This window comes from Coenobita brevimanus, chromosome 106 (assembly GCF_032717465.1).
Source record: "Coenobita brevimanus isolate Jiangsu-jjx chromosome 106, ASM3271746v2, whole genome shotgun sequence".
In the NCBI taxonomy this organism is placed as follows: Eukaryota; Metazoa; Arthropoda; class Malacostraca; order Decapoda; family Coenobitidae; genus Coenobita; species Coenobita brevimanus.
Genome location: NC_137059.1, coordinates 3,491,382 through 3,518,686, shown reverse-complemented (window position 1 = coordinate 3,518,686; position 27,305 = coordinate 3,491,382). Strand labels below are relative to the sequence as shown.

Here is a 27,305-nt window from a genome sequence, read left to right as displayed (position 1 = left end):
CACCTGTATCTGGGTTAATGGCGCAGATCACTGAAATCCTGAGCAGCGGTGATTTTACTTACAAGAAACCATTTGCTCAAGGGTTCGTATTTTCGTGCGGTATGGCAACTCCCTAACACCTCCTCCTTAGCGATTTATTTTTGGATATGGGTGGTTCATATCCTTAGTGCGTTGTTTATGCAGAGTATGGCGATATTACAAGGATTTATATAACAAAAAATAGGACAGTAAGGTGTAATAAACCAAATAAATCGCTTAGGAAAACGTGTTAGGGGCCTTCCTTAACCGACGAGAATAGACACTGAACACATCGCGAAAAATTGAACGCATTTAAGACTCGCTGGCCAAATTGCAGGCGTGACTGATGGGCGTGTTGGTGTGGGTTGCAGTGGTGTGGGCGGGGGTGACAGTGATGGGCGGAGTTGCGGAAGAAGCTCTGTTGCCTGCCATTCCCTCCAGCATCACCCTTCAATCCTCCTCCCTCTTCAACCTCTGGACCCACGCACTCCGGAGCCAGCAAGATGAAAATGAACAGCCACTACGAGGCGAACGCCAAGGTAAGTCGGATGTGAGAGTCTGAACCACCACTCACTCCACTCTGGACTAATTTCAGGTGACTCTACACTGAATGACGAGCTATGTGTTTTCTTGCAGCCAGGGAAACCATTTGCTACATTCGGTGGTAAAGTGGTTTAGTGGGGTAAGGCGCCTCAACCCTATTGTTATTTTTTTTAATGCTAGGAAGAAGGAACCAAAGGCCTAAAAGGAGTTGCATCCAGTGTTATTTTTTTCACGTATCATTCAAGGTTAAGGGACAGTTTAGTGTTTCTTTAAATATCTGGACTAAGTAGAATAATCGATGGTTTTTTGTTCCTGATGTGGCGATGTTACCTCTTTCAATCCCTATGATACGTCTCTAGGTCCCTCGTGTGTGTGTGTGTGTGTGTGTGTGTGTGCAAGTTACTCCCAGTACTCCTAACTTTCAATCTCTCTAACACATCCCCAAGTCCCGTGCGTGTGTGTGTGTGTGTGTGTGTGTGTGTGTGTGTGTGTGTGTGTGTGTGTGTGTGTGTGTGTGTGTGTGTGTGTGTGAGTGTGTGTGTGTGTGTGTGTGTGTGTGTGTGTGTGTGTGTGTAAGTTACTCCCATTCCTCCTAACTTTTAATCCCCCTAACACATCCCCAGGTTCCGTGTGTGTGTGCGTGTGTGTGTGTGTGTGTGTGTGTGTGTGTGTGTGTGTGTGTGTGTGTGTGTGTGTGTGTGTGTGTGTGTGTGTGTGTGTGTGTGTGTGTGTGTGTGTGTGTGTGTGTGTGTGTGTGTGTGTGCAAATTACTCCCATTAATCCTAACTAATCCCTCAATCTCTCAAACAAATCCCCAGCTCCAGGCACAGTACTCAGCCCCTCAGAACACATCATGGTCAATCTTGTACCCATGGACGCCCCCCACCCCCTCTACGGCGACAAGGAGCTACGTACAAGCTTCCTACAAGACTACATGATCCCAGAGACGGTACATCCAGACGATCCCAATTTGTCTCAGCCAGATGGCTTCACAGTCACCAACTTTAATGGCAACCAGCTGACGTTTAGGAAAGATGGTGAAGGTAAGGACTGACTCTCTCCTCTCTCTCTTCTCTTCTCTTCTCTCTCTCCCTCTCTCTCTCTCTCTCTCTCTCTCTCTCTCTCTCTCTCTCTCTCTCTCTCTCTCTCTCTCTCCCTCTCTAAATCCCTGGATATCACCTACAAATGGGGTGCCCCAGGAATAAGTTTGGGGTCCCTTGTTATTTGCATCATTGAGATAAACATGGATTTTGCCAACAAGATAGAATTAGGGAACGACACAGAACTAGACGATAAAACCTCATCATTCTAGAAGATAGAGATAATGATGACAGCAGGATGGAGTGAAGGGAGGGAGAAAAGGTAGAAATGATGATGATGATGATGATGATGATGATGATGAAAGAGAGAGAGAGAGAGAGAGAGAGAGAGAGAGAGAGAGAGAGAGAGAGAATACCAAGAGTCATATTCGAACGTCAGCTAACCATTGACTGGATTAAGAAGAGACAGACAGAGAGACAAAGTTGACAAGAATATGGAGAGACAGACAGAGACAGAGTTGACGGTAATATGGAGAGACAGAGACAAGGACAAAGTTGACGGTAAAATGGAGAGACAGAGACAAGGACAAAGTTGACGGTAATATGGAGAAAGACAGACAAAGTTGACGGGGTTATGGAGAGACAGAGAGACAAAGTTGACGGTAATATGGAGAGACAGATACAAGGACAGTGTTGACGAGAATCTGGAGAGAGACACAGAGAAAAAGTAGACGGGGCTCTAAAGAGACAGACAGAGCAGACGTGGCTATGGAGAGATCGAGACATAGAGACAGGCCGTAGACTCTAAACCCATCACATTTCAACAGGAAGGCTAAGTGTCAACGGGGCTAAGGTAACGGAGGCGAATACACTCTCTGACGGCGTGGTTTCCTACACCCTCGACACCCTGCTATTCGACCATCAGGCACAGGTGGAGCGGGCTTTCCAAAAATTACTGGAAGCGGAATCAAGGAACCAGCCCCTGAGTGGTCCGTTTGGGGAGCCGATGGGTGAGTGGTGTTAGGGAAATTGGGAGTTGTGATGTGGATAGGTAGGAGTGATGGTGATAGGGAGCAGTAATGATGATGGAAGTTATGGTGATAGTAGTAATGGTGATAGTAATGGTGATGGCAGGAATGGTGATAGGTAGAAGTAATGATGGTGGTAGTAATGGTGCTAGGTAGCAGTAATGGTGATAGGTAGCAGTAATGGTGATAGGTAGCAGTAATGGTGATAGGTAGCAGTAATGGTGATAGGTAGCATTCATGGTGATAGGTAGCAGTCATGGTGATAGGTAGCAGTAATGGTGATAGGTGGCATTCATGGTGATAGGTTCTAGTAATGGTGATAGGTAGCAGTAATGGTGATAGTTTGTAGTAATGGTGATAGGTAGCATTCATGATGATAGGTCGCAGTAATGGTAATAGGTAGCAGTAATGGTGATAGGTTGTAGTAATGGTGATAGGTAGCATTCATGCTGATAGGTAGCAGTAATGGTGAAAGGAAGCAGTAATGGTGATAGGTAGCAGTCATGGTGATAGGTAGCAGTAATGGTGATAGCTAGTAGTAATGGTAATAGGTAGCAGTAATGGTGATAGGTAGCAGTAATGGTGATAGGTAGCAGTAATGGTGATAGGTAGCAGTAATGGTGATAGGTAGCAGTAATGGTGATAGGTAGCAGTAATGGTGACAGGATGTAGAAACTGTGATAGGAAGCAGTGATTGTGATAGGTAGCAGTCATGTGGTGATAGGTAGCAGTCATGGTGATAGGTAGAATGGTGATAGGTAGCAATAATGGTGACAGGGTGCAGTAACGGTGATAAATAGCAGTTAGAAGACTAGGTTAATTGTTATCATATTTCCTAACTTTTCAGAGCCGGAGGTATGAGAGGCCGACCGCTTAAGAACGATCCGGTGACAAAGGAATATTCGGCACTGACAACAAGATTTCCGAATAAATACTAAATCGTTTTGCCTTACTATTTTGAAATCAATAATATGAATAGAAATAGGACAATGATATTTTTTGTTCTATAACGTACTTATATGGATAGCCGTAAAGTGTAAATTAATTCGGTAACATAATTCGGATATGCTTATGAATTTTAACTGGTCTATTAAACTTCATCAAAATTTGGTACTATTACAAAATCTAATTATCATGGAATAAAGTGAAAAAAGTCTTCATATAAGTTTTTACCAGCATCTCTCTCTCTCTCTCTCTCTGCTGCTTGTGAGTGACTGGTTAAGACAATTCAAACGTGACATTCAAAAGCAAGGCGCAAGGTATCAGTCTATACCCCGTCCACTTTCACTTGGACTAAAATTGCCATCATTCTATCTTAAATTCTGAGCAGTAACAAGAAATATACGTAAGCCTTAAATATTTGACTTTAATGTGAAGCGAGTGATGATGACAAAATGCTTTACCTTTCCGTACCATTGCTGACTGCACTCGATAATGTGGGATGTAGGCTAATTACACCAATCAAAGGCAGACGATCTCTAAATTCCCCTCAAATATTGGTGGTTTGTTTATACTGTATATTAATTTTGAGTATTGTGTTTTAATTGTACGGTCATAATTCTTCTAGACAAGTTTCAAATGGGGACAAAATGATCGTCTAATATATCACCTCCTCTGCTTCTCATTTTCCTCTGCTGGCTAATATTCCTGAAGTGATATTCTCGTGTGGTCAGGAGGCTTACCATCACCTCTTCCTTACCGGGTGGCTTCTGATGCTGCTTCGTTACTATATTCGTGTGCGTTGTTCATGTGATGTTATCAATAAGATATAGGAAGAAAAAAGGAGAATATTAATGGGTAGTTAGAACAATAAATCGTTCAGGAAGAGGTGCTAAGGAGCTTTCCTACCGAGGAGTTTACGGGCCTAAAGGTGAGAATGGCTTAGTATTTTCCTCTGCTCTTTGATATGAAGCGTCTTGGGCGAAGGTGACGGACATGCCCTAAGTGTGATGGAGGCGCAGTGGCACGATCTAGGCCAACTTTTATCTCTAACAGTCAGTCTAGGAAGAAGAAGAATTTTTCCTCTGCCAAATCAGCTTCCACGAGGCTAGATATGCAAAACCAGTTGTGTACCATTAACCTCTTCATTTCAAGGACGTATTGTTTCTCCTTTTCTAGCTACCGTTCGACGATTTGGGGGGCACAGAAGACGCCTTGCAATATAGGGGGCAGCGAAATCTTGATCTAACCCCCTAGTTCAGAAAGTCTCTCGTAAGCTGAGTAAAATCGTCTGCAGGTGACAATAATGAAATATAGAATAAAAGAATGAACGATTGAAGAGGTTAAAGCTGCACTGTTACTGGCTTTCACAAGGGCCTTCTGGATGATGATGATGATGATGATGATGATGTGTGTGTGTGTGTGTGTGTGTGTGTGTGTGTGTGTGTGTGTGTGTGTGTGTGTGTGTGTGTGCGCGAAGGAGGAGAGGGAGAAAGGTAGGTGGGGTACGTAGGGTGGAGAGATTGGAAGAAGGAAACAGAAAACGAAGAGCAGCAATAAAAACAACAGGGGATACTTCACTTACTCTGAGATACGATGAAGTGCCGTTCGGATGCTGGGGGCAGGGGGTGCAAGCTGAAGCAGAGGGGGTTAAACAAAGGGGATGAGCAGTGTCTTGAACCCCTAGAGGGATGAAATAAATCCTCAAAGCTCTCAAATACACTTCGTCTCTGGGTTGTCAGAATTTCGTCTTGGCGGGAAAGATGGTGTGGAGATGGTCAGCAAGGGAGAAAGCAGATGGTGAGTTACAAGTCGGCATCGTGGAAGCAGTGACCAGCTGTTGTGATGAGTTGGTGATTTTCTTTACCAACTTGACTGAGCTTTCTGCAGCGCATTTAGTTACGCAGTTTTTATATGTTTTCGTTGTGCAGTTAGCTGAGCGATTTTTGTATGAATTTGTTTAGCCTGTATATACTGGGAATAACTACTCTCTGTGCTCCCTTCACCTGGTCAGCTGCCTCGACTTCCCTGGCCTTATAACAAATAGCAACATTATCTATGCACACAAACTTCATCAGATTCGTTTCTACCTTAAGCAACACTGCCACACTTTAGCAACATCACTCCATACACCACTGTCGTCATCTTTACTGACCCGCATTGCTTTTGGATGCTTCCCTGTTCTTTCACATAGCACTCTGTTGACTCATTTAAGTTTAGACCAACAGCAATGTCAATCACAGTTTTTTTTTTTTTTTTTCTTATCAAGCCCTCGCAAAATATCCTCTTCTTTCACTCTAGGGATAGACACACTCATTTCCATTTTAATCAAGTCCTCGATTGATTATTTTTAAATGTAATACTTAACTGGCGACGCAACTGCCAGGGTCACATGCCCCCTGTCCAAGTCCTCCAAAAATATCCCCCCCAACCCCGGTTCTTTCTCTGCTCTTGGGACAAACACACTTGCCTCTACCGGAAAAGGCAGATTTAATGGCAATGGAAACCACACTGTATCACAAACACTGAGTCTCTACGATGGATAAAACCCAAGAGATGCAGACGCGTGACCAGTCAAAGCAGCCAAGCAAGGGACCGGCATGGGGGGAGAGTGAACAGAGTGTGCGTTATGCTTGTGACATAGGCGCTGCATCACCGTGTAGATAATTTGAGTGTTACATTTTAGTTTTCCGTGGATTCGTGACCTTGGTACAGCCCGGTATAGTATGATCTAGCTGTGTTAACTAAAAATGAGCGTACTGAACCCTTGCCAATGAGGGGTCGATTGTACTTATATTCTTGTATATATATTCAGCGAAGTTAAGCAACGTTGGGTCTGGTTAGTACTTGGATGGGTGACCGCCTGGGAACACCAGATGCTGTTGGCATCCCTACGTGTCAAGTGGGGTTGGTGGAGGATTAGTGCCCCTCCCTGTATAACAATTAACTCGAAGCCCTTGGCCACCCCGTGTGGGATACATGGCGTCTGGCAATGATTGAATGAAAAAACTTCAGAAAGGTTCAGAAGTGCTGTCCTGTTTTCTAAAAAGATTCGCTGGTAACGCATGCTATTACAAAAAAAGAAAAAAAATCTGCTTTCTTTTTTCTTTTTTTTTGGGGGGGAGGCTTAGTTTGTACACGATTCATAAATCTGTCCGTCGACACATCCTTCCCCTCTGAAGGCCACCGGGTGACTGAGGCGTTTAGGACGGCATTCGGCTAAGTGGGACTCGGGGATCGGGAGTCTCAGGGCCCGGATCTACAAACAAACTCGCGATCATCTTCCTGTCGTATTTCACATTTTGATTTGTAGGAAGAACAAAAGATATAGGAGGTTTTTCGTTCGTTTCTTTGAACATGAGGGACCTTATGAATCTCCCCACCTTCCTACACGACGAGTCACTGGCCACCTGACACCGCAGACACGAACCAAGAGATGTTTTGGTGTGTGGAGCCGAAGCAGTGTGATGGCGGGGGTGTGGAGGAGGTCAGGAGGGGTAAGGAGCTTTTGACAAGAGGTAGCCTATATCCAGCATTATCAAAATAACATCATCGCTGAAGTATTCACAGTATCATCACAGCACAAGTGACGTCCATCCTGTAGGAACATCAGTAATGGAACTTTTCAAATCAGCACTGAACACTGGAGAACCATAGAAAACAGCAACGATTGAACTCAACGCACCACGTTCGTCCTGAGATGCTGACACTACCCCCACCGCAGTCCTAAGTTCATGAAGCCTCATCTCCATCCACCGGCCATAGCAATGAAGCACAAACAGCAACAAGAAATCCTACGAAAGAAACAAGCACAGGAGGAGACACAAAGAATGCATGAACCTAAGAACGACCAACAGCCATAGAGGACAGATGGAGAATAAAATCACTCTCATTAAGGCAATCCAACATACGTAACATCTCAGACGTGATGGATAAGTTATCAGAAGTGAGGTAAAAAAAAAACATTAGCGGAGGAGAACGAACAGCAAAATGATGACGAGTAGGGTAGGTAAACACAGACTCATACTGTTATTATTGCTCTCCTTCCACTTCGTTCCTATGTTACGTTCGGCACTTCATCTCTGTGTATTTCCCCACTGTGTCTGAGGAATATTTATAGTTGGCCGGGGAATGGTTATACAAGCAAACAAGGCGTTCTCATCTCCATAGCTTCCTCCTTTCAGTGGCTAGGATTATAGAGATAAACTTGACAAATAAAGTAGATTTTATTTCTCTTTACTGTATGACACAAGGACACAGGTCAAGAGTGGGAACACGAAATTAGAGCGGAGGGTCTGGTGGGCGGGGGAGAGCCTTCGTTGCTATCCTTGTCTTTTTCTAGCAGTTTAATCAGTCTTCTGGCAGCTGCCTAACATGGATCAACTGGCCTACTGCAGTAATCCTGTATTCTTATGTTCTAATGTCTTTATGTGGACAGACAGACAGACAGACAGATCATCAAGAAGCAAAGGAACGATGTGGCGTTGATGAGGATGTGACTGAAAGCATTAAAGAGAAATACTTTGAGATGATTTGGCCATATGTGAGGGACTGACTAAAAGAGTGTATGTGAGTGAGGTTGAGGGAGACAGGTGGAGAGGGAGGCCATTGATGAGATGTAATGGAAAGGAGAGAGTGAGATGAGAGAGGGTGTGTGAGTTGGAGGGGGGGGGGGTGAGTTGGAGGGAGGGTGTGTGAGTTGGAGGGAGGGTGTGTGAGTTGGAGGGAGGATGTGTGAGTTGGAGGGAGGGTGTGTGTGAGATGGAGGGAGGGTGTGTGTGAGTTGGAGGGAGGGTGTGTGAGTTGGAGGGAGGGTGTGTGAGATGGAGGGAGGTGTGTGTGAGATGGAGGAAGGTGTGTGTGAGTTGGAGGGAGGGGGTGTGAGTTGGAGGGAGTTTTCTGGGCACCCCTTCCTCAGAGAGAGAGAGAGAGAGAGAGAGCAAAAATAGTTTATTACACCCCCACATCATATGATGATACACCTGTGTCTTTGTTGATTTTCATAGCTAATGGTGTAAGGCAGGTGTGGGTGTAGGTAGGTAGGGCAGGTGTGGGTGTCGATATTACAGGTGTGGAAGTCAATTTACGCAGATATGGGAGTAGATATTGTGGGTGTAGTAGGCTCATCCTGGACGGTCAGCTTCTCTCCTTGCTCTCCATTCACCGCTTCCTGGAAAAAAGAAAAAGAAAAAAAAAAGACGAATATACGAGAAAATAAATGTACTATAAATTTACAAAATCTATAACTTCTTGTAAAATTGTTACATCAAAGAGTAATATCTTCCAAATAAACTTTTAAAATATTTTGTGCTGTTGCTAAAAACAAATCTCTTATTCCCGTGACCTTCAAGCGACCTTGACCTCGCGACCTATGACCTAGCAACCTATGACCTCGCGACCTATGACCTTGCGACCTATGAACTTCTCGCGACCTATGACCTTCTCGCAACCTATGACCTCGCGACCTATGAACTTCTCGCCACCTTCATAAACATTCTTGTGACCTTTCTTTGAGTCGCAACCTGGATTTGGAAAACACTGTTCTAGAGACTGCAAGAAAAAACTATACTCATTTTACTTTAACCTGACCTAGAAATGCCATCTTCCCATCGTGAATGCCGAGTTTTAGCCATTGATTAACACTAGAAAGTGGTACTAGTCATGAAGAAGTTTTGACAAGAATCTAGAGCTGTAGTAATGTCTTATTTCGCCACTGAGCTACATGAAATAAGTCGCAAAAGGGACGGAAAATGGGTCAAGATGAAACAAGTATAGTACAAGACGTGACAGTATCAAAACAAGAAAGGCAGTAAGGTACATGGACACAGGTGACACGGGACTGACCTGATTACGATCCTCCTTGTCCAGCTCTGCCACGGTGTCATTCAGTGCCTTGCCACAGGTGTCAGGCAGCAGGTACGTGATGCCAGCCGCTAACAGGGTGCCACCGCCAAGTATCACTGATGGGGCAGCGGTCCAGATCTCACGCTGGAAGGGTTGGGTTGGGTTGGGTTGGGTTGGGTTGGGTTGGGTTAGGTTAGGTTAGGCTGAGTTGGGTTGGGTTGGGTTGGGTTAGGTTAGGTTAGGTTAGGTGAGGTGAGGTGAGGTGAGGTGAGGTTAGGTTAGGTTAGGTTGGGTTCGGTTGGGTTGGTTTGGGTTGGTTTGGGTTGGTTTGGTTTGGTTTGGGTTGGGTTGGGTTGGGTTGGGTTGGGTTGGGTTGGATTGGTTGGGTTGGGTTCGGTTGGGTAAGGTTAGGTTAGGATGGGTTGGGTTGGGTTCGGTTTGGCTAGGCTAGGTTAAGTTAGGTTAGGTTAGGTAGGTTAGGTGAGGTTAGGTTAGGTTAGGTTAGGTTGGGTTCGGTTGGGTTGGTTTGGTTTGGTTTGGTTTGGTTTGGGTTGGATTGGGTTGGGTTGGGTAAGGTTAGGTTAGGCTGGGTTGGGTTGGATTCTGTTTGGCTAGGCTAGGTTAAGTTAGGTTAGGTTAGGTTAGGTAAGGTTAGACAAGGTTACCAGAGATGAAAAGAAACAGACAGACAGACAGACATGGCCAAGGAAAGGGTAGGCAATTCAGTTTCTCAAAAGATCTGTTCCCTTCAGCGTTGGTAGAAAAATCGTGTTGTTGGAGCCAGTGTTTATATATGGAAAAAATTTACTTCTATATCCCTTGAAAGATCTTTAAGCAAATATAATTATTGTGATGCACCTACTACTACTACTACTACTACTACTGTTCATAAACCTGTACTCCATAGAAATAAAAGATAGCGATGCAGTAAACACGGAAGTTATTAGCGAAGTTTATAGCCCATATCCTGGCACTTTAAAATGGTGATGGTAATGGTACTGATGATGATAATGGTGATGGTGATGGTGATGATGATGGTGGCGATGGTTTGATTGTTGTGGTAGTTGGTGGTGATGGCAATGAGGACGACGACGATGACTGTGATGAATGATGATGATGATGATGACGATGATGATGACTAACCAGGGAATCCACGATGAGAGGGGCAAGGGTGGCGCCAATTTTGGAGAGCATGGATGATGTTCCGGTGCCCCTTGACCTCAGCTCCGTCGGGAACAACTCGCAGGCGTGGAGACTGAAGATCTGATAGGCGGCAGAGATAGTGAGCTTCCCGAAAAGTGCCAAGGACGTCACCAGCCACCCGATACCTGAAGGCAGCCGATAAGAAGGGGGAAGACAGTAATAAAGGAGGATTCTCGTCGTCTAAAGAAGCTCTCTAACACCTTTTTCTAAGTGATTTGTTTATTACACCTTACAGTCCTCTTCTGTGCTACATTAATCCCTCCAATACCACCATGCTCTACTGTCCTTCTCTGTGTTATATAAATCCCTCCCATATCACCATGTTCTACTGTCCTCTTCTGTGTTATATAAATCCCTCCAGTATCACAATACTCTATTGTCCTCTTCAGTGTTTCATAAATCCCTCCAATATCACCATACCCGACTGCCCTCTTCTGTGTTACATAAATCCCTCGAATATCGCCATACCCTGCATAAAAAAACGTACAAAAGGATATTAACCAGCCATAGTCAAAAATAAATCACTAAGGAAGAGGTGTCAGGAACCTTCCTTAATTGAATACGAGCCAAGGTGACGTGGACCAAATTTATCAGTGCCTATGATGGTTCAGAAGTTGCTTGTCATCTCGATTTAAGTTTATCTATTTTTATCTATCAGTTTCGGCCATCTACATTCGTCCATCTATCTTTTTTCTCCTTTTCTTTGTCTCATGTTAATAGATTTCCATGTCCTTTATCTGTATCTGTCTTCCGATCTTTCAAGCCATCTTTCTCTCTGTCCACGCATCTTTTCAGGCAGTCTCGAATGTGTTAATTTCTCTCTCTTATCTTGCAGGATTGAAGCCAGACTAATGATTACAGCACAAATGAGAAAAAGAGTCACAGGGTTAGATCAGATGACGTTCGGTTAGGTTAGGTTAAATTAGAGTAGGTTAGGTTAGGTTAGGTTTGGTTTAGGTTAGGTTAGATTAGGTTAAGTTAAGTTTGCTTAGGTTAGGTTAGGTAGCTGTCATTTTCTTCCTCTCACCTTGTGGAATAAAAGCCAGACTAAGGATGACAGCACCGATGAGAAAAAGTCACAAGGTTAGATCAGATTATGTTTAGTTAGGTTAGGATAGGTTAGGTTAGGTTAAGTTAGGTTGGGTTAGGTTAGGTTAGGTTAGAATAGGTTAGGTTAGGTAGGTGTCATTTTCTTCCTCTCACCTTGAGGAATAAAAGCCAGACTAAGGATGACAGCACCATTGAGGAACAGGAAGACAATGTTTGGATGCCGGCGACCGAACCGATCCGTGATTGGGATGGTGAGAGAGTTGCCAGGCATGTCCATCACGCCACTCAGGGCCATGTAAACAAAGGGATCGGAGCTAAACACGTCCCCGCCTAAAGACAGGCCATTGTACACGATCCCCAGGGCGAGATTGATGGTGTAGATGCTCAGGGTTATTTTCCTTAGCTTCCTGGATCTGAAGGGGAAAGGAAACGTAGGGTAAGAGATAGACCAACAATAGATAGACACAGATAGACAGACACACTGATAGATACACAGACCCCTCCAGTTCTAAAAGTACTCGTATCTCTACGCTAAGTAAAATCGTCTGGAAATTTCAAGACTATACTCTTTTCACCCTAACTTGGCCTAAAACTGTCAGCTCTCCATATTGAATGCTGAGCTGCAACTGTACATTAGCCCTGGAATGCGATCCTAGTCACGAAGAAGTGCTACGGAAACGACGAAGAGCCGTAGTATCGCCTTGCTCCGCCATCGAGCTTCGTGAAATAACCAGAAAAAAAAAAAAAAAGTATGGGCCAAGTTTAGGTGAAAAGAGCATAGTACATAAAAAAAAAAAAAAAAAAGGTCACAAAATGAAGTTGCTAAGGAGACTTACAAGAGGTGACTGAATGCCTAAGTTGCTAAAGAGAAACTGCTAAGTGGGAGTTGCAAGAGCTGAGTGCCTAAGTTGCAAAGGAAGAGTTGCTAAGGAGGAGCTGCAAGAGCTGAGTGCCTAAGTTGCAAAGGAAGAGTTGCCAAGGAGGAGGTACAAGAGCTGGGTGCCTAAGTTGCAAAGGAAGAGTTGCTAAGGAGCTGCAAGAGCTGAGTGACTAAGTTGCAAAGGGAGAGTTGCTAAGGAGGAGTTGCAAGAGCTGATTGCCTAAGTTGCAAAGGGAGAGTTGCTAAGGAGGAGTTGCAAGTGCTGAGTGCCTAAGTTGCAAAGAGAGTTGCTAAGGAGGAGTTGCAAGAGCTGAGTGTCTAAGTTACGAAGGAAGAGTTGCTAAGAAGGAATTGCAAGAGCTGAGTGCCCAAGTTGCAAAGGGAGAGTTGCTAAGGAGGAGTTGCAAGATCCCATTAAGTGCCTTCCATAGCTCTGCATCTTAAATTTCCATCTTAAAAGTGAAAACAGCACATTTCACTACCGCCCCACTACCACTTACTTGAAGAGGATGGTGATGGAGCCAACGAAACGCTTCACTTTGGTTAACACACCGCCCCCACGCACCGTCTTGCTGCTGCTGGACTGGGGAGAGTGAGTGAGTGAGTGAGTGAGTGGGTGGGTGGGTGGGTCAGGGTATGTCTGTGTATGCGTATGTGTGTGATCTACGAAATAGGCTTCTTTATTTCACATTTTTCAAGAATATGTATGTCTTTATCCTATTCAAGCTACATAACCCACACATAATCTTTAACAACCCCATGTCCACTACAATCCCTCTTTACCTCACTTCCATACCATACCATACCATACCATACGTCAATGTGGGCACTAACAATGCTCTTTCATCACACACTGCCCTCTATTGTGTCAAGGTCTCCAAAGCATCACCTTTCCTTCTTTCCATTTCCTTTTCACACTTCTTTCATCAACTCAAATCTTTCTTCACTCAACAGCACATCCATTGAAAGTCATCCTCTCTCTCTCTCTCTCTCACAAACATGGCTTTCATTTTGCCTACATTTTTCTTTTTTTAAACCACGTTACTCACAGTCATGCACATCAAACCAGCTTGCAAAACGTCCATTCACTAAAAATAACAAGTAGAGTATCATTTAAAAACATCGGATTTCAAATATTTCTCTCGACAAAATTCAGCCCCACCCCTCTCCACAAATCGACTCAAACCTTATACATTAAAAAAAAAGAAAAAAAAAGAAAAAAGCTTTCACATCACACATAATATATAAAGCCTTCCACAGTCCCTCCATGTTTTATTTATTTATTCTATTTCATTTTCTGTCGCAACTTTTTCACTGCACACCACAAGCACACAGGCACATCTCCGCACCGTCCTTTCACTGTTCTCATGTTAAATCGTTCCAAGCAGCCTCGTACCTCCGCTGTGATATCTTCCATCAGTGTTCTCAGCTGGTGTTCAGGGGGCAGTGATACCTTATTCCACCTCGCCGCCTTCCTCAGCACCTTCAGCGCTTCTTCGTGATGTCCTCGCACGATTAGCCACCTCGGGGACTCGTCTAGGGACCTGGGGTGAGATTTAGGAACATTTTACGGTCAATTCTTTGCCGTAACTGTGATTTGTTCTACCAGGAAGTGCAAGGAAAGAAGAACACACAGGATTACCATTTCATTTGTCCCTCCTGCAGAAAGAAATCTTGGTTACGAGGGGGTAATGTTTTGTCACATTGATTTTAACTCAGATTTGATTGTAAGGCTGTAAGAGACAGACAGACAGACAGACAGACAGACAGAGACAGAGACAGACAGACAGAGACAGAGACAGACAGACAGACAGAGACAGAGACAGACAGACAGACAGACAAAGAGGGATCCAGAACAGACAGACAGACAGACAGACAAAGAGGGATCTAGGACAGACAGACAAAGAGAGACACAGAGGGGCAGAGAAACCCACCACAGCGCCGGGATAAAGACGAGGGAAGGCAGAGAGGCGGCAAACATAAGCCACCTCCAGTCCTTCAGTAGATACGCCACCCCAGCCAAAGCCATCATCCCGAAGCACCAGGGGAGGAAAATGATGATGCCGGCGGTGGACCTGTAGCGCCTCTCAAACACCTCCGCCACTGAGGGAAGAACATGCCCTAGAATTAGTACTATTGCGGACTTAACTATCGAGCCACATCCCTACGAAAAATAACGATAAATAACTGAGCAATGAGCAATAACTTTCCGCAACTGAGAGAAGAAGATGTCCTAGGAAAAATAACGATAAATAACGGAGCAGTGAGCAATAACTTTCCGCAACTGATGGAAGAAGAGGCCTTAGAATTAGTATCATTGCTGACATAAATAACGAACCACATCCTTACGATAAATGACGTAACAGTGAGCAATGGATTTCGAAACTCAGCTCTGTGGTCTTCGGAACCCAACACACTTCTCTGAATACTGTGTAAGAGTTCCATATGTATTCGACTTAAATCACCCATCCATCCATTGCCAGACGCCTTAATCGCATACGGGGTGGACACAAACAATTTGCCTCCACGTCGCCCTGTCCCCCTCCATTTCACTAAAATGTGGGTCGATATTACTGCCAGCAACTGTACCTATCAACCACACGAGAGTCATTATCCATTTCATAACGTATTTTCTGATGGAGGACGCCTTCATGTGGTGGCACTGATATAACTGGGTGGCTCCACTGCCCAAACAGACATCCCTTAACCTCCTCCCTATCCCCCAAAAGGAGGATGGTGGTCTGCCAAAGGAGGGCGACTTAAGCCTGCAGTCCACTGGGTTCACATTTCTACGTAATCTAACCTAATCTAATTTAATCTAACCCAAACCAACCCAGTGTAAAGCCAGCGATAGTACTCCAACTTGGCCTAAAATTACCATCTCTCCATGTTGAATAATCAGTTGCAACAAGAGGTAAACAGTAGATCATGATGCTAGTCACGAAGAAGTGCAATTTAAAGGATGCAGAACCATAGCATTGTCTTATTCCACCACCGAACATCTTGATTTGACTGCAACAGGACAAAACTCTGAGCCAACTGAAGGTAAAAGGACTAAAGTATGATCTAACCTAAATCCATCCTACCTAGTGTGAAGCCAGCGTCGATACAGGCAGGGTGACAGGTACCCATGATGAAACGCACTGCTAGTATGAGCGTGATGCTAGGTAGCCAGTTGATAGTGTTAGCTAGTATGATGTAGATTAGAGTGCACACACCTAGCATCTTACGTCGACCGAACCTGAAAGAAGAAGGAAAACATTTAGATTTTTATGCTTCTTGAGTGTGCATAAAAAGCCAACTCACAAGCCAGCCCACAAACCAACTCAAACTAATTCACATGCACTCACAAACCAACTCACAAATGCACTCACAAACGCACTCATAATCACACTCAAAAACACGCCCACACACTAACACACAAACGCACCCACAAACTCACAAACGCACTCACAAACACACAAACTCACAGACTCACGAGAAACTCACCTATCCGACAGCCAGCCGTTCATAGGGGCTCCGAAGCAGGCACCGAAGAAAAAGATACTGTTGTACATAGGTCGAAGGAACTTTCTGTCGCAAACTAAAAGGAACTGAAAGGAAAAGAGGAGTTAGGAAAGTACTGTTAGGAAAGCAATCATCATCATCATCATCATCATCACTGTCGCTGTCATCATTATCATCTCTATCATTATCACTCACTGTCATCATCGTCATTATTATCATCATTTTCATCATCATCATCATCATCATCATCACCACTGTTGCTATCACCATTATCATCGTTCTCATCAACATCATCATCATCATCATCATCATTATTAGCAACAATAACAACATCACTCATAACTCACTATCACTTATTATCATCACATTATCATTATCGTCATCATCATCATCATCATCATCATTAATCTCATTCTCGCCCTTTTCCCCACCTGAGAGAGAGAGACAGACAGACAGACAGACAGAGACATAGAGAGAGGGGAGGGGAGGGAAGAAAGAGGTGAAGACACAGAAATAAAATGAAAAAGAGAGAAAACTACAAATAAAATCTTTGAATTGAGAAAGAGAGAGAGAGAGAGAGAGAGAGAGAGAGAGAGAGAGAGAGAGAGAGAGAGAAACACACCTCCTGAGTGAGTGTCGAGCCATAAGTGGAATTATCGAAGTCCCACTCAGTACAAGGATGAAGTTCCTCAGTAGCTCCTCCTCCAGCACTGGGAGCCAAGTAGTAGCACGAGCTGAGGATAAGGAGTAGGTGTTAGGTGTATCTATCTGTGTATCTATCTGTGTATGTATATATCTGTCTGTCTGTCTGTGGCTCTATCCCTGTCTGCTTGTCCATGCTTTAGTAGATTTGGGTGTCATCTTAGACTTCTATGTATTTATCTATCTGTCTCCCCACCTATCTATCTATATATCTCCCTGTCTAACTATCTGCCTGTCTGTCTGTCTATCTATTTATCTATCTATCTTCTACTTCTCTACCCATCTACCTACCCACCTATCTATCTATCTACATTCACCTTTATCCAACTTTCATTCCATCAGTCTTTGTATATCAATTGTTTTATCTATCTATCTATCTATCCATCTATCTAATTATCTATATATAATCTGTCTGTCTATCTATCAGTCTATCCATCTATCTATTCACCTGTCTATCAATCTATCCATCCATCTAACTATCTATTTATCTATTTATCTATCTAACTATCTATAAATCTATCCATCCATCTATCTATCTATCTATCAGTCTCTCTGTCTGTCTATCTATCTATCTACTCACGCATCGTCGGTGGTGTTCGTAGCGTTAACAGGTGATCCTCCTGGTGGGACTCGACAGGTGTGAACCAGGTGTGGGGTGAGGAAGGCTCCCCCGAGACTCTGGATGGGGATCTGCATATACCCTGAGGATTTAAGAGAGAGATTTAGAGATAAGAAGAGATAAGGAGATAGTGTTAGGTGGTTTAGCGATAGTGTGGTTAGAGATAGTACGGTTAGAGATAATGTGGTTAAAGTTAGAGATAGGGGGTAGGGAGAAAAATGTTTGTGTATAGTAGAAACGGTATTAGCAATAGCTGTCCTAGATTGAGTTTCATCGCAGTGCTAACCTCGTGCACTGCAAGCTAAATTTCCCCCTCTCCTGCAGTCCACCATCCTCTCTTCGGGGGATAGGGAGGAAGCTGAGGGACGTGTGTATAACCGGGCAGTGGAGATGTGTAGGTGCCACCACGTGAAGGCGTCTCTCCAACATCATCCCCCACCAGCACAAAAGACTGGGATTTGAACCGCGTCTCTTAGCAGTTAAAGAAAATGAGTTACTAAAAGCATAATGGTCTTAACAGCACTACTTAGGGAAAAATTACATACTGCTCAAGAATAGCGCTTACTGCTTCACGGATGATTAAAGGAGTTAGCAGAATATAACATCGCTATTATGGGGATTAATTACACAACCAGGTAAGTTTTGAGTAATGGACTGTATTATTGCTCTGTTGTCTTGTTAATAGTGACAGAAATATAAGTGTAGTGAACCTGGGCACACCTAACTCATAATAAGTATACATTTTACTGCTTTTAAATGTCAATGGGTGGCTGTGTATACCCTCTTGTTGTGTGAATTATGAGTGTAATAAACTATATACACCTGAGATACACCTGAGAGTACCTTTCACTACTTCTGAAGGTCATTCGGTTGTTTAATGTTTCATCTTATTGACCGAAATATTAGGGTAGTAAACCTGAAACACACCTGAGGAACACCTGAGAAACACCTGAGAAACACTTGAGATACACCTGAGACACATCTGAGATACACCTGAGACACACCTGAGGCACACCTGATACACACCTGAGATACACCTGATACCTGAAAAACACCTAAGATACACCTGATATACACCTGAGATACACCTGAGACACACCTGATACACACCTGATATATGTCTAAGATATACCTGAAATACACCTGAGACACACCTGATATACACCTGAGACACGCCTGAGATACACATGAGACACGCCTGAGATACACATGAGAAACACCTGATACACACCTGAGATACACCTGATACACACCTGAGATACACCTGAGAAACACCTGAGACACACCTGAGATACACCTGAGACACACCTGATACACAGCTGAGATACACCTGAGATACCCCCTGATACACACCTGAGATACACCTGATACACACCTGAGACACACCTGAGATACACCTGAGATATACCTGAGACACACCTGAGATACACCTGAGACACACCTGAGATATGCCTAAGATACACCTGAGACACACCTGAGATACACCTGAGACACAGATGAGATATACCTGAGATACACCTGAGACACACCTGAGAAACACCTGAGATACACCTAGAGACACTTGAGATACACCTGAGATACACCTGAGATACAACTGATACACACCTGAGATACACCTAAGAGTACCTTTCGCTAATAAGGATCACTGGGTAGCCTTGTGTTTCATCCCTTTGCATTCCATTCAACAGTAGAACCACGATTGGATGCAGCTTCCCTCATGATTACACCCACCCAAGATGATAGTTATCTAAGAACACCACCATTTAGAAAGTAATTAGACACGGACGAGAGCAGAGGGGATCATTATGGTCTCGCTAATTGTCTGAAATATTAGAGTAGCCAGTCCAGAGCCACAGAGAGGCAGGTGAAGAAACTCTATTTAACTCTCATTGCTTCTGAAGGTAATTATTGAAGGCTTTCGTGCCTGTACTGGCCTTTCTAGATAGCGTTTGAAACTTTATTATTACTGAACATACAGACAGCACATTTCAGAATACCTCTACAAACACATCTGAAAATATGCTAATTACTTTTCACCGCTTCTGAAGGTTAGTGAGTGACTTTGTGCTTGTCTTAGTACATTCCTTTTAAGAATAATATGTGCAGCTTCTTTCAGTCTTACCGCAACACGTACTTCAAAAAACCCCTACTTAAAGCCCTATAAACACACCTGAAGAAAGATAATTACCCGCACCCTATTTATCTTTCACCCTGCTTAGAAACTGATTAGGCTCTCCGCTACACGAACTGTCATTAGCGAAGGAATTGCTCTGTAATTTTGCTGGCTCTGTAATCTTGCTGACTGACACCGAAATACTAGTGGATCAAGCCGAGAACACTTGTGGCTGAGAAACCTGTAATTAAGAATGCCTTTCACTTTTCTCAAGGTCATTAAGACTGTGTTTATCTTCACCTGGCCCAGATCTTCGTCTTCTTGGGCATATTTCACGTAACTCAATGGCAGAAAAAGACATGGGTACGGTTCTACATCCTTTCCATGGAATAGTTTCTTTTTCTTCTTCCTTTTTTTTTTTTTTTAATCAACGTCCCTGTCCCAGAATCAAGGGCTTATGATCAGTTCCCTGCTGTACACTTACTTCATTCGCTGGTGAAGGACGCCTGCATGTGGTGACACTGATATAGTTGGGTTTTGAAGCTGGCTGGCTATACAAACGTGTCTCAGTTCCCTCTCTGTCCCCCCAGAAGAGGTTGGTGGACTGCAGGAGGAGGACAGCTTAAGCCTGCAGACTACTGGGTTCACATTTCAGATGAACCTGGGGCTACAACAACATCAACTACTACTACTACTACTACTACTACTACTAATAATAATAATAATAATAATAATAATAATAATAAAGATAATACTTTTGCAGCCTATTTCATGTACTTCAGTTACCAAGAAAAATGTTAATGCCCCACATTCTTTCCATGACACTTTTCTACGACTAACATCGTTTTCTAGGGTTAATCTATTGCTAAAAGTCGGCACTGAAGATGGGGAGATGGTAGTTTTAGGCCAAGTTAAAGTAAAAGAGGTATAGTAGTAGTTGCGGCCCTAGATTCCTCTGAAACGTGAACCCGGTGGATTGCAGGCTGAAGCTATCCTACTCCTGCAGGTCACCATCTTCCTTTTGGGGGATGGGAGGGGAACTGAGGGAAGTTCATGTAACCAGGCAGTGGAGCCGCCCAGTTGTATCGGTGCCATCACGCAAAGGCGTCCCTCCAGCTCCTACGGGACTACAAAGGCATAAATAATACGCATGGGACTAGTCATGTGAAATATGCAAAACAAATCGCTAAGGAAGAGGTATTAGGGAGCCTCCTTAACCAAGAATACGGGTTAAAGATTTGCTGCTGCAGGATGAACAAGGAAAACTGTATGAAAAACCTCCCTGCAAAAAATAAATAAATAAGTAAATGAAACGCCAAGAACTCGGGCCCTGAACTGTCAACAAAAGCGTCACTCGGTATGCCTCCACCAAGCCTCGCTCACGGACTCTCCAAACAACCTACATGACCTTGTTGACCTAATCAGTTCATCGTCCCTTCATACTGTATCACTGACAAAAGTTTGGTCGAAATCAGTCCAGGAGTTCAGGAGACATCGCTCTCATAAGGATAAACTAAGTCGTCACCATCTGGCCTTGATCTTTGTCCCCTTGACCTAGGTGACCTAATCAGTTCATCTCCTCCTCATACTGCATCACTGACAGAAGTTTGGTGGAAATCCTTCAATGGATCCAGGAGATATCGCGTCCACAAAAGTGTCACGGACGCAGGGACCCACGCACGTACGGACGGACAGATCAATCACTTAATGCCCCCTCTACCATACATGGACAAAGGCATAATGAAGTACAACGGGAAAATTATATAGGAAATACTGGTTGGGAGAGAGAGGTCAGAGCTTAAATTCTAACGTCTCTCTCTCCCAACCCAATATTTCCACTTGTCACCATGGATCATCAAAAAATTATCAAAAGTTTGTGATTATTAGCTGATTTTAACTCACATAAGGACACAGTGATGAGAAAAATGATGTTCCAGCTCCCCGTTCGTAGTCGAGAGAGGAGATCGTCGACTTTGCCATCTGCTGACATACTGGTGTACAGTTACGATCACCCACCACCTGCCGTTGCTCGTGATCTGTCTAAACTACGTGGCACTGTACGCTCTCTCTCCCGCTCTCCCTCTCTCTCTCTCTCTCCCTCATTGCCTCCATACACCCATAGATATAGCTCATAACACACCCCATCATCCCAGCTCTACAATACAACAATTTCCACATCACGATAGCTGATACATCTGATAACGCAGAATGGAGAGGAATAGCAAATATATCCAATAGAGCAAAGACGGAGGAATCGCTAATCTGATAATGCACAAAGGGAGGAATCAGTTACGAGTATGTCTGATAACGCACAAAGGGAGGAATATTCAATACATCTAATAACGTCAAAAGGGAGATATCGCTAATCTGATAACGCAAAACGGGAGGAATATAGATGCATCAGATAACACGATTTATACATATTGGAAAAGTCTCTTATCTTCAGGGAAAATTTGTACTTTGTCTAGCACAGGGTCGATTACACAACCCTCCCTCTTCCATTCGGCCAGGTGATTGCTCGTCTGTTGTGTGGACGGCCCAGGCAGTGTTAGCAATGTCTACCCTGCGTCAGATATCCATTTTCTACTCCCGCTGCTACACCCACGCCCACACCAGCAGACTGAGTGCTATTTTCTGACCATCCTGTATATTTACCGTGCTTCCAAGTGTTCTATTCTAGGTAGTACAAGATGCTTAGTGGCACCCCCTCGTCAGCTATTCATTCCGCATAATATTACACCTTAGCAGTCTTTTTTATAATTATTATTACCTCTGCCAACGAAGTTGGAGGTTATGTATTCACCTATGTTTGTATGTTTCTTTGTTTGTTTGCCCACACGATATCTCCAAAAGTTCTCAAAGAATATCAATGAAATTTTGTGGAAGGTTGGGCCATGGGCCAAGAAAGAATTGATTAAATTTTGTGGTGGATCATGATCCGGATCCTGCAATGGCATTGGCGGAGGCATGCGCTCTCTGAGTGTTTTCTAGTTGTGATGATGATGATGATGATGATGATGATTATGATGATGATGATGATTATTATTATTATTGTTATTATTATTATTATTATTATTATTATTATTATTATTATTCTATCTATCTATCTATTGCCAGACGCCTCAACCCCGTTTGGGGTGGCCACAAACAAATCACCTCCAAGTCGCCCTGTCCCCCGCCATTTCACTGCCCTGCTCCCAACTCACACCCCCCTCTCTCATATACCTCTCCACCCCATCCCTCCATCTCATCCTCGGCCTCCCCCTCCCTCTTCCTCCCTCCACCTCACTCACATACACTCTCTTCGTCAGTCTTTCACCCTCCATCCTCTCCACATGGCCAAACCACCTCAGTATATTCCTCCTAACGCTTCCTATCACATCCACATCAACACCACAACGCTCCTTTATATCCTCATTCGTCAGCCTGTCTCTCCATGTGACTCCACAGGCTCCTCTTAAATAACTCATTTCCACTGCTCTCACTCTTGACTTGTGTCCTTCCAACAACGTCCAAGCTTCACTTCCGTACGTTAGAGTTGGTATTATTATTATTATTATTATTATTATTATTATTATTATTATTATTATTGTTGTTGTTGTTGTTGTTATCACTACTACTACTACTGCTATTACTATTAGTAGTAGTAGTAGTATTACAAATATCGCTTTAATATTAATACAGTTAGGATCAACATACCAGGGAATATCAAGATGCAGTTTGCAGAATAAATCGCTAAGGAAGAGGAGGTAGGTATTATCCACTGCCACTTATAACACGTGTCCGAACCTGCCACATGGGAAGCAGCAACTTCGGAGGGGGGACGGGGGTAACTTAAGCACTGGCACAAAGAAAATGATAAGGAAAACATTTACTTTATCATTTACTTAAGATGACTGGAATCTGCTCTCTTTCTTGCGTTATCAGTACCACAATGACCCAGTAACAGCTTGTAAGATTTTGTAGATGTAACTCTGCTTGAAGTGTGAGGTATGGTGTCTATCTGTCTGTCTGTCTGTATACCTATCTGTCTCTTATCTGTCTTTCTGTCTGTCTAACTATCTGTCTGTGTCTGTCTCCCTGTCTGTGTCACCATCTGTCTAGCAATCTACTGTTTCTGTGCCTATGTCTGTCTGTGTCTATCTGTCTATCTTTCAATCTATTCTTATTTATTTCTAGACGCCTTAATCTCGTACGAATTGGCCACAAACAAAACACCCCCACGTCGTCCTCTAGTCCACCATTTGGCTGCCTTTCTCCATCTTACCCCTCCCTCATATAATCATTCTCCCCGTCTTATCCTTGGTTTATGCCTTTCCCCTTCTGGCTAAGATGTGTGTTTTCCCAGGAAGAAGGAGGCACTTGGGAAGATTCTGTTTGTCTGTCTGTCTGTCTGTCTGTCTGTCTCTGTCTCTCTCTCTCTCTCTCTCTCTCTCTCTCTCTCTCTTTACGTTAACTTGGCCCAGATTATCGTCTTTTTTGCAGCTTATTTCACGTAGTTCAGTGGCACAAAGGAATCAGCATCACGGCTCTCCAACCTTTCCACAGCACCTCTTCGCTACTAGCATCATTTTTTTTTCTCAAATAAAATCTTCTTAAAAAGGAGGAGTAACGTAAAAATTCGTCATCGGAGTGAAGGATTTAATAATTAAGGTTTTAATTAGCAAACTTTCAATTAATTATATGTCGTATGTTCGTTTCTTTACTTCCAAGAGCAACGTGAGTTTTTCTTCGTCCTCGTCTTCGTTGTCATCTCCATCATCTTCATCTCTGTCTCCTTCATATCCAAGTCCATCACCTCTCTCTCTCTCTCTCTCACACACACACACACACACACACACACACACACACACACACACAGGAAGTCTGATTCAGTACTAAAATAGCAGTCTCAGCCCACTTGCTGCCACACACCCAGCCACACTGCACCCTCATGACCATGCACCAGTCTAGCCAATACTTTAGCAATTAACGCTAAATTGTAATTATTGTTTATGGAGGCCACAGTACCGTACGCCTACTAAAGATGGACTAAAAAAAAAAAAAAAAAAAAAAAAAAACTAACGATGAGTAAAGTCTCTGAAGGTCTTGTTGTGGTGTCCCGTAACTTCTCTTCCTTTGCGATTTTTTCTGCATGCCAGGCCTTAATATCCAGTTGTACATTGGGTGACCGCCTGGGAACACCAGATGCTGTTGGCATAACGTTCTCCCTACGTGTCAAGTGGGGTTGGTGGAGGATTAGTGCCCCTCCCTGTAAAACAATTAACTCTAAGCCTTGGCCACCCCGTTTGGGATACATGGTGTCTGGCAATGAATGAATGATGAAACATTATAAATACAATCTACATTGAATCTGAACACTCGCAGCATCAGGAGAAAGTTAAGATGTACCGTGCAAGAAGGAGAAACAAATCGCCTAGAAAAAAATGTTAGGGAGCTTCTTACGTCACAACGGTTGGGTGGTGGGTTGGCATAAAAAGGGTGAGGTGGGTGGAGATGGGCGAGCAGCAGCAACAACAGCAAAAACATCAACATCAGCTACATCAATATCATCATTATCATCATTACTACCATCTTCATCATCTTCAATCATCATCATCATTAACAACAACAACATCAGCTACATCAATCATCATCATCATCATCATCTTCATCAATCATTACCTCCACTGTCACCATCAACAATCAACAACAACATCATCATCATCATCATCATCATCATCACCATCAAACTAAGCACGCGTCACTCTCGCATATTTGGCTTCTCAATAGTAAAGTTAAAAATACATAATATAAATACAAAATCTACCGTTTTTATCTTTGAATTAAATGATGTAAATATCCCAAAGGCAATAGTTTGTGTTAAATTGGTTATTTTAATTATTAATATCTCTCTCTTCAAAGTATTCACTGTGTTATGTTCATGAGTTGGTGTTCTGTGTTCTGTTCATGGGGGTCTTGGTTGTGTTATGCTCATGAGGGTCGTTTTCTCTGTTATGTTCATGAGGGTCGTGTTCTCTGTTATGTTCATGAGGGTCGTGTTCTCTGTTATGTTCATGAGGGTTGTATTCTGTGTTGTGTTCATGAAGGTCGTGTTCTGTGCTTTGTTCATGAGGGTCGTGTTCTGTGCTTTGTTCATGAGGGTCGTGTTCTGTGCTTTGTTCATGAGGGTCGTGTTCTGTGCTATGTTCATGAGGGTCGTGTTCCGTGCTATGTTCATGAGTTGGTGTTCTGTGTTATGTTCATGAGGGTCGTGTTCTGTGCTTTGTTCATGAGGGTCGTGTTCTGTGTTATGTTCATGAGGGTCGTGTTCTGTGCTTTGTTCATGAGGGTCGTGTTCTGTGCTATGTTCATGAGGGTCGTGTTCCGTGCTATGTTCATGAGTTGGTGTTCTGTGTTATGTTCATGAGGGTCGTGTTCTGTGCTTTGTTCATGAGGGTCGTGTTCTGTGCTATGTTCATGAGGGTCGTGTTCCGTGCTATGTTCATGAGTTGGTGTTCTGTGTTATGTTCATGAGGGTCGTGTTCTGTGCTTTGTTCATGAGGGTCGTGTTCAGTGTTATGCTCATGAGGGTCGTATTCCGTGTTATGTTCATGAGGGTCGTGTTCAGTGTTATTTTCATGAAGTACAGAAGACAAGTACTAAAGGAACTTGGACCACAGGGAGCCTAAAAAAAAGTGAAGAACCTCGCTGGTGAAAATCCAAAGGGGACTATGCGTTTTTCACCCTAACTTAGCCCTGATCTTTGTCCCATTACAGTTTACGTCACAAAGATTGAGAGCAAAATTAGGCCGTACTGTGATTCTACGTCCTTTTCGTGGCACTTCTTCGTGACTAGCATCATGAGTGTTAAGCTATTGTTACAACTCGGCATTCAAGATGGGAAGAAGTCAGGCCAAGTTAAAGTTGTATATATAGAATGCATCACCACATGGATTTCGCCAAAGCACTTTACGTATGAAAATTTCTGTCGAGCTATACATGAAGCACCAAGCAACAATTTTAATATAGATCTTAATATAAATTGGTAATCTTTCCCACCACACTCGCTAGGACGGTATCAGTGCACCTTTACCTGTGGGGAAATTTTTGTAAATGAGAAACACATTTAAGTACTATTTTTAATATGATCAAATCCACATGGAGGGGTTAGGTAAATCCTCCATTAATCCCTTCACCACGAGGAATCTCAAGCTGAATAAAATCGTCTGGTTGTGGCAATTTTAAACAAACGATCAGAAGGGGCTAAAATTTCCCTCAACCGTGTATACTTTTTAAACAAGTGTATCCTACTTTAACTTCTAAAATTACCACATCTTCACCTTGCATACTGAGTTGTAGCATAATAGACTAACGCTTGAATATGGTGCTAGTCACGAAGAAGTGTTATGGAAAGGATGTGGAGCCATAGCACTGTTATTCTGCGATTGAGCTACGTGGAATAAGACGCAAGAGGAAAAAATCAGGGTGGTAAAGATATAAAACTACTCTTTAACTCCGCTGGTGATTTCCTGTGCGTTGCTGGGACGTCTAAGCGTTGTCAGTATCTACCCTGGATCATTTCTTCATTTCCTACTCCCACTGTCACGCCCACACCAGCAGACAAGGCCGTACCCGCAACACACAAGAAACTGTCATGAATATCAAGTGAAGCGCTTTTTACACTCACCCTATAATTCTTCACTCCCATCCTTAACGCTGCGTATGGCGGATCAGCAAATAGTTCTTTCTCCTCATATATTTGCAGGAAAGTCAGATCAGCTTTATGATTATTTTCGTTGGCAGTGAAAAATTGTTTGTCTATGTTCCTTTGCTACGT

The 27,305-nt window shown here is 43.4% G+C and overlaps 2 protein-coding genes across 2 annotated transcripts; one reads left to right on the top strand and one right to left on the bottom strand.

The window, feature by feature from the left end:
* Positions 1 to 395: 395 nt before the first annotated feature.
* LOC145416441 (uncharacterized) lies at positions 396 to 3,758 on the top strand. Its single transcript, XM_080285395.1, has 4 exons — positions 396 to 557; positions 1,380 to 1,604; positions 2,429 to 2,611; positions 3,477 to 3,758. Exons 1-4 carry the CDS (start codon positions 413 to 415, stop codon positions 3,488 to 3,490), a joined length of 567 nt encoding a protein of 188 aa, XP_080141521.1. The 5' UTR covers positions 396 to 412; the 3' UTR covers positions 3,491 to 3,758.
* A 5,186-nt stretch (positions 3,759 to 8,944) lies between these two features.
* LOC145416492 (solute carrier family 22 member 13-like) lies at positions 8,945 to 21,476 on the bottom strand. The gene is made up of 14 exons (XM_080285448.1): positions 21,389 to 21,476; positions 18,528 to 18,858; positions 18,290 to 18,417; positions 17,335 to 17,455; positions 16,675 to 16,786; positions 16,035 to 16,138; positions 15,632 to 15,786; positions 14,480 to 14,648; positions 13,942 to 14,089; positions 13,046 to 13,128; positions 11,819 to 12,078; positions 10,556 to 10,740; positions 9,413 to 9,556; positions 8,945 to 9,118 (listed from the first exon to the last, which is right to left on the bottom strand). Exons 1-14 carry the CDS (start codon positions 21,474 to 21,476, stop codon positions 8,945 to 8,947), a joined length of 2,202 nt encoding a protein of 733 aa, XP_080141574.1.
* Positions 21,477 to 27,305: the final 5,829 nt, after the last annotated feature.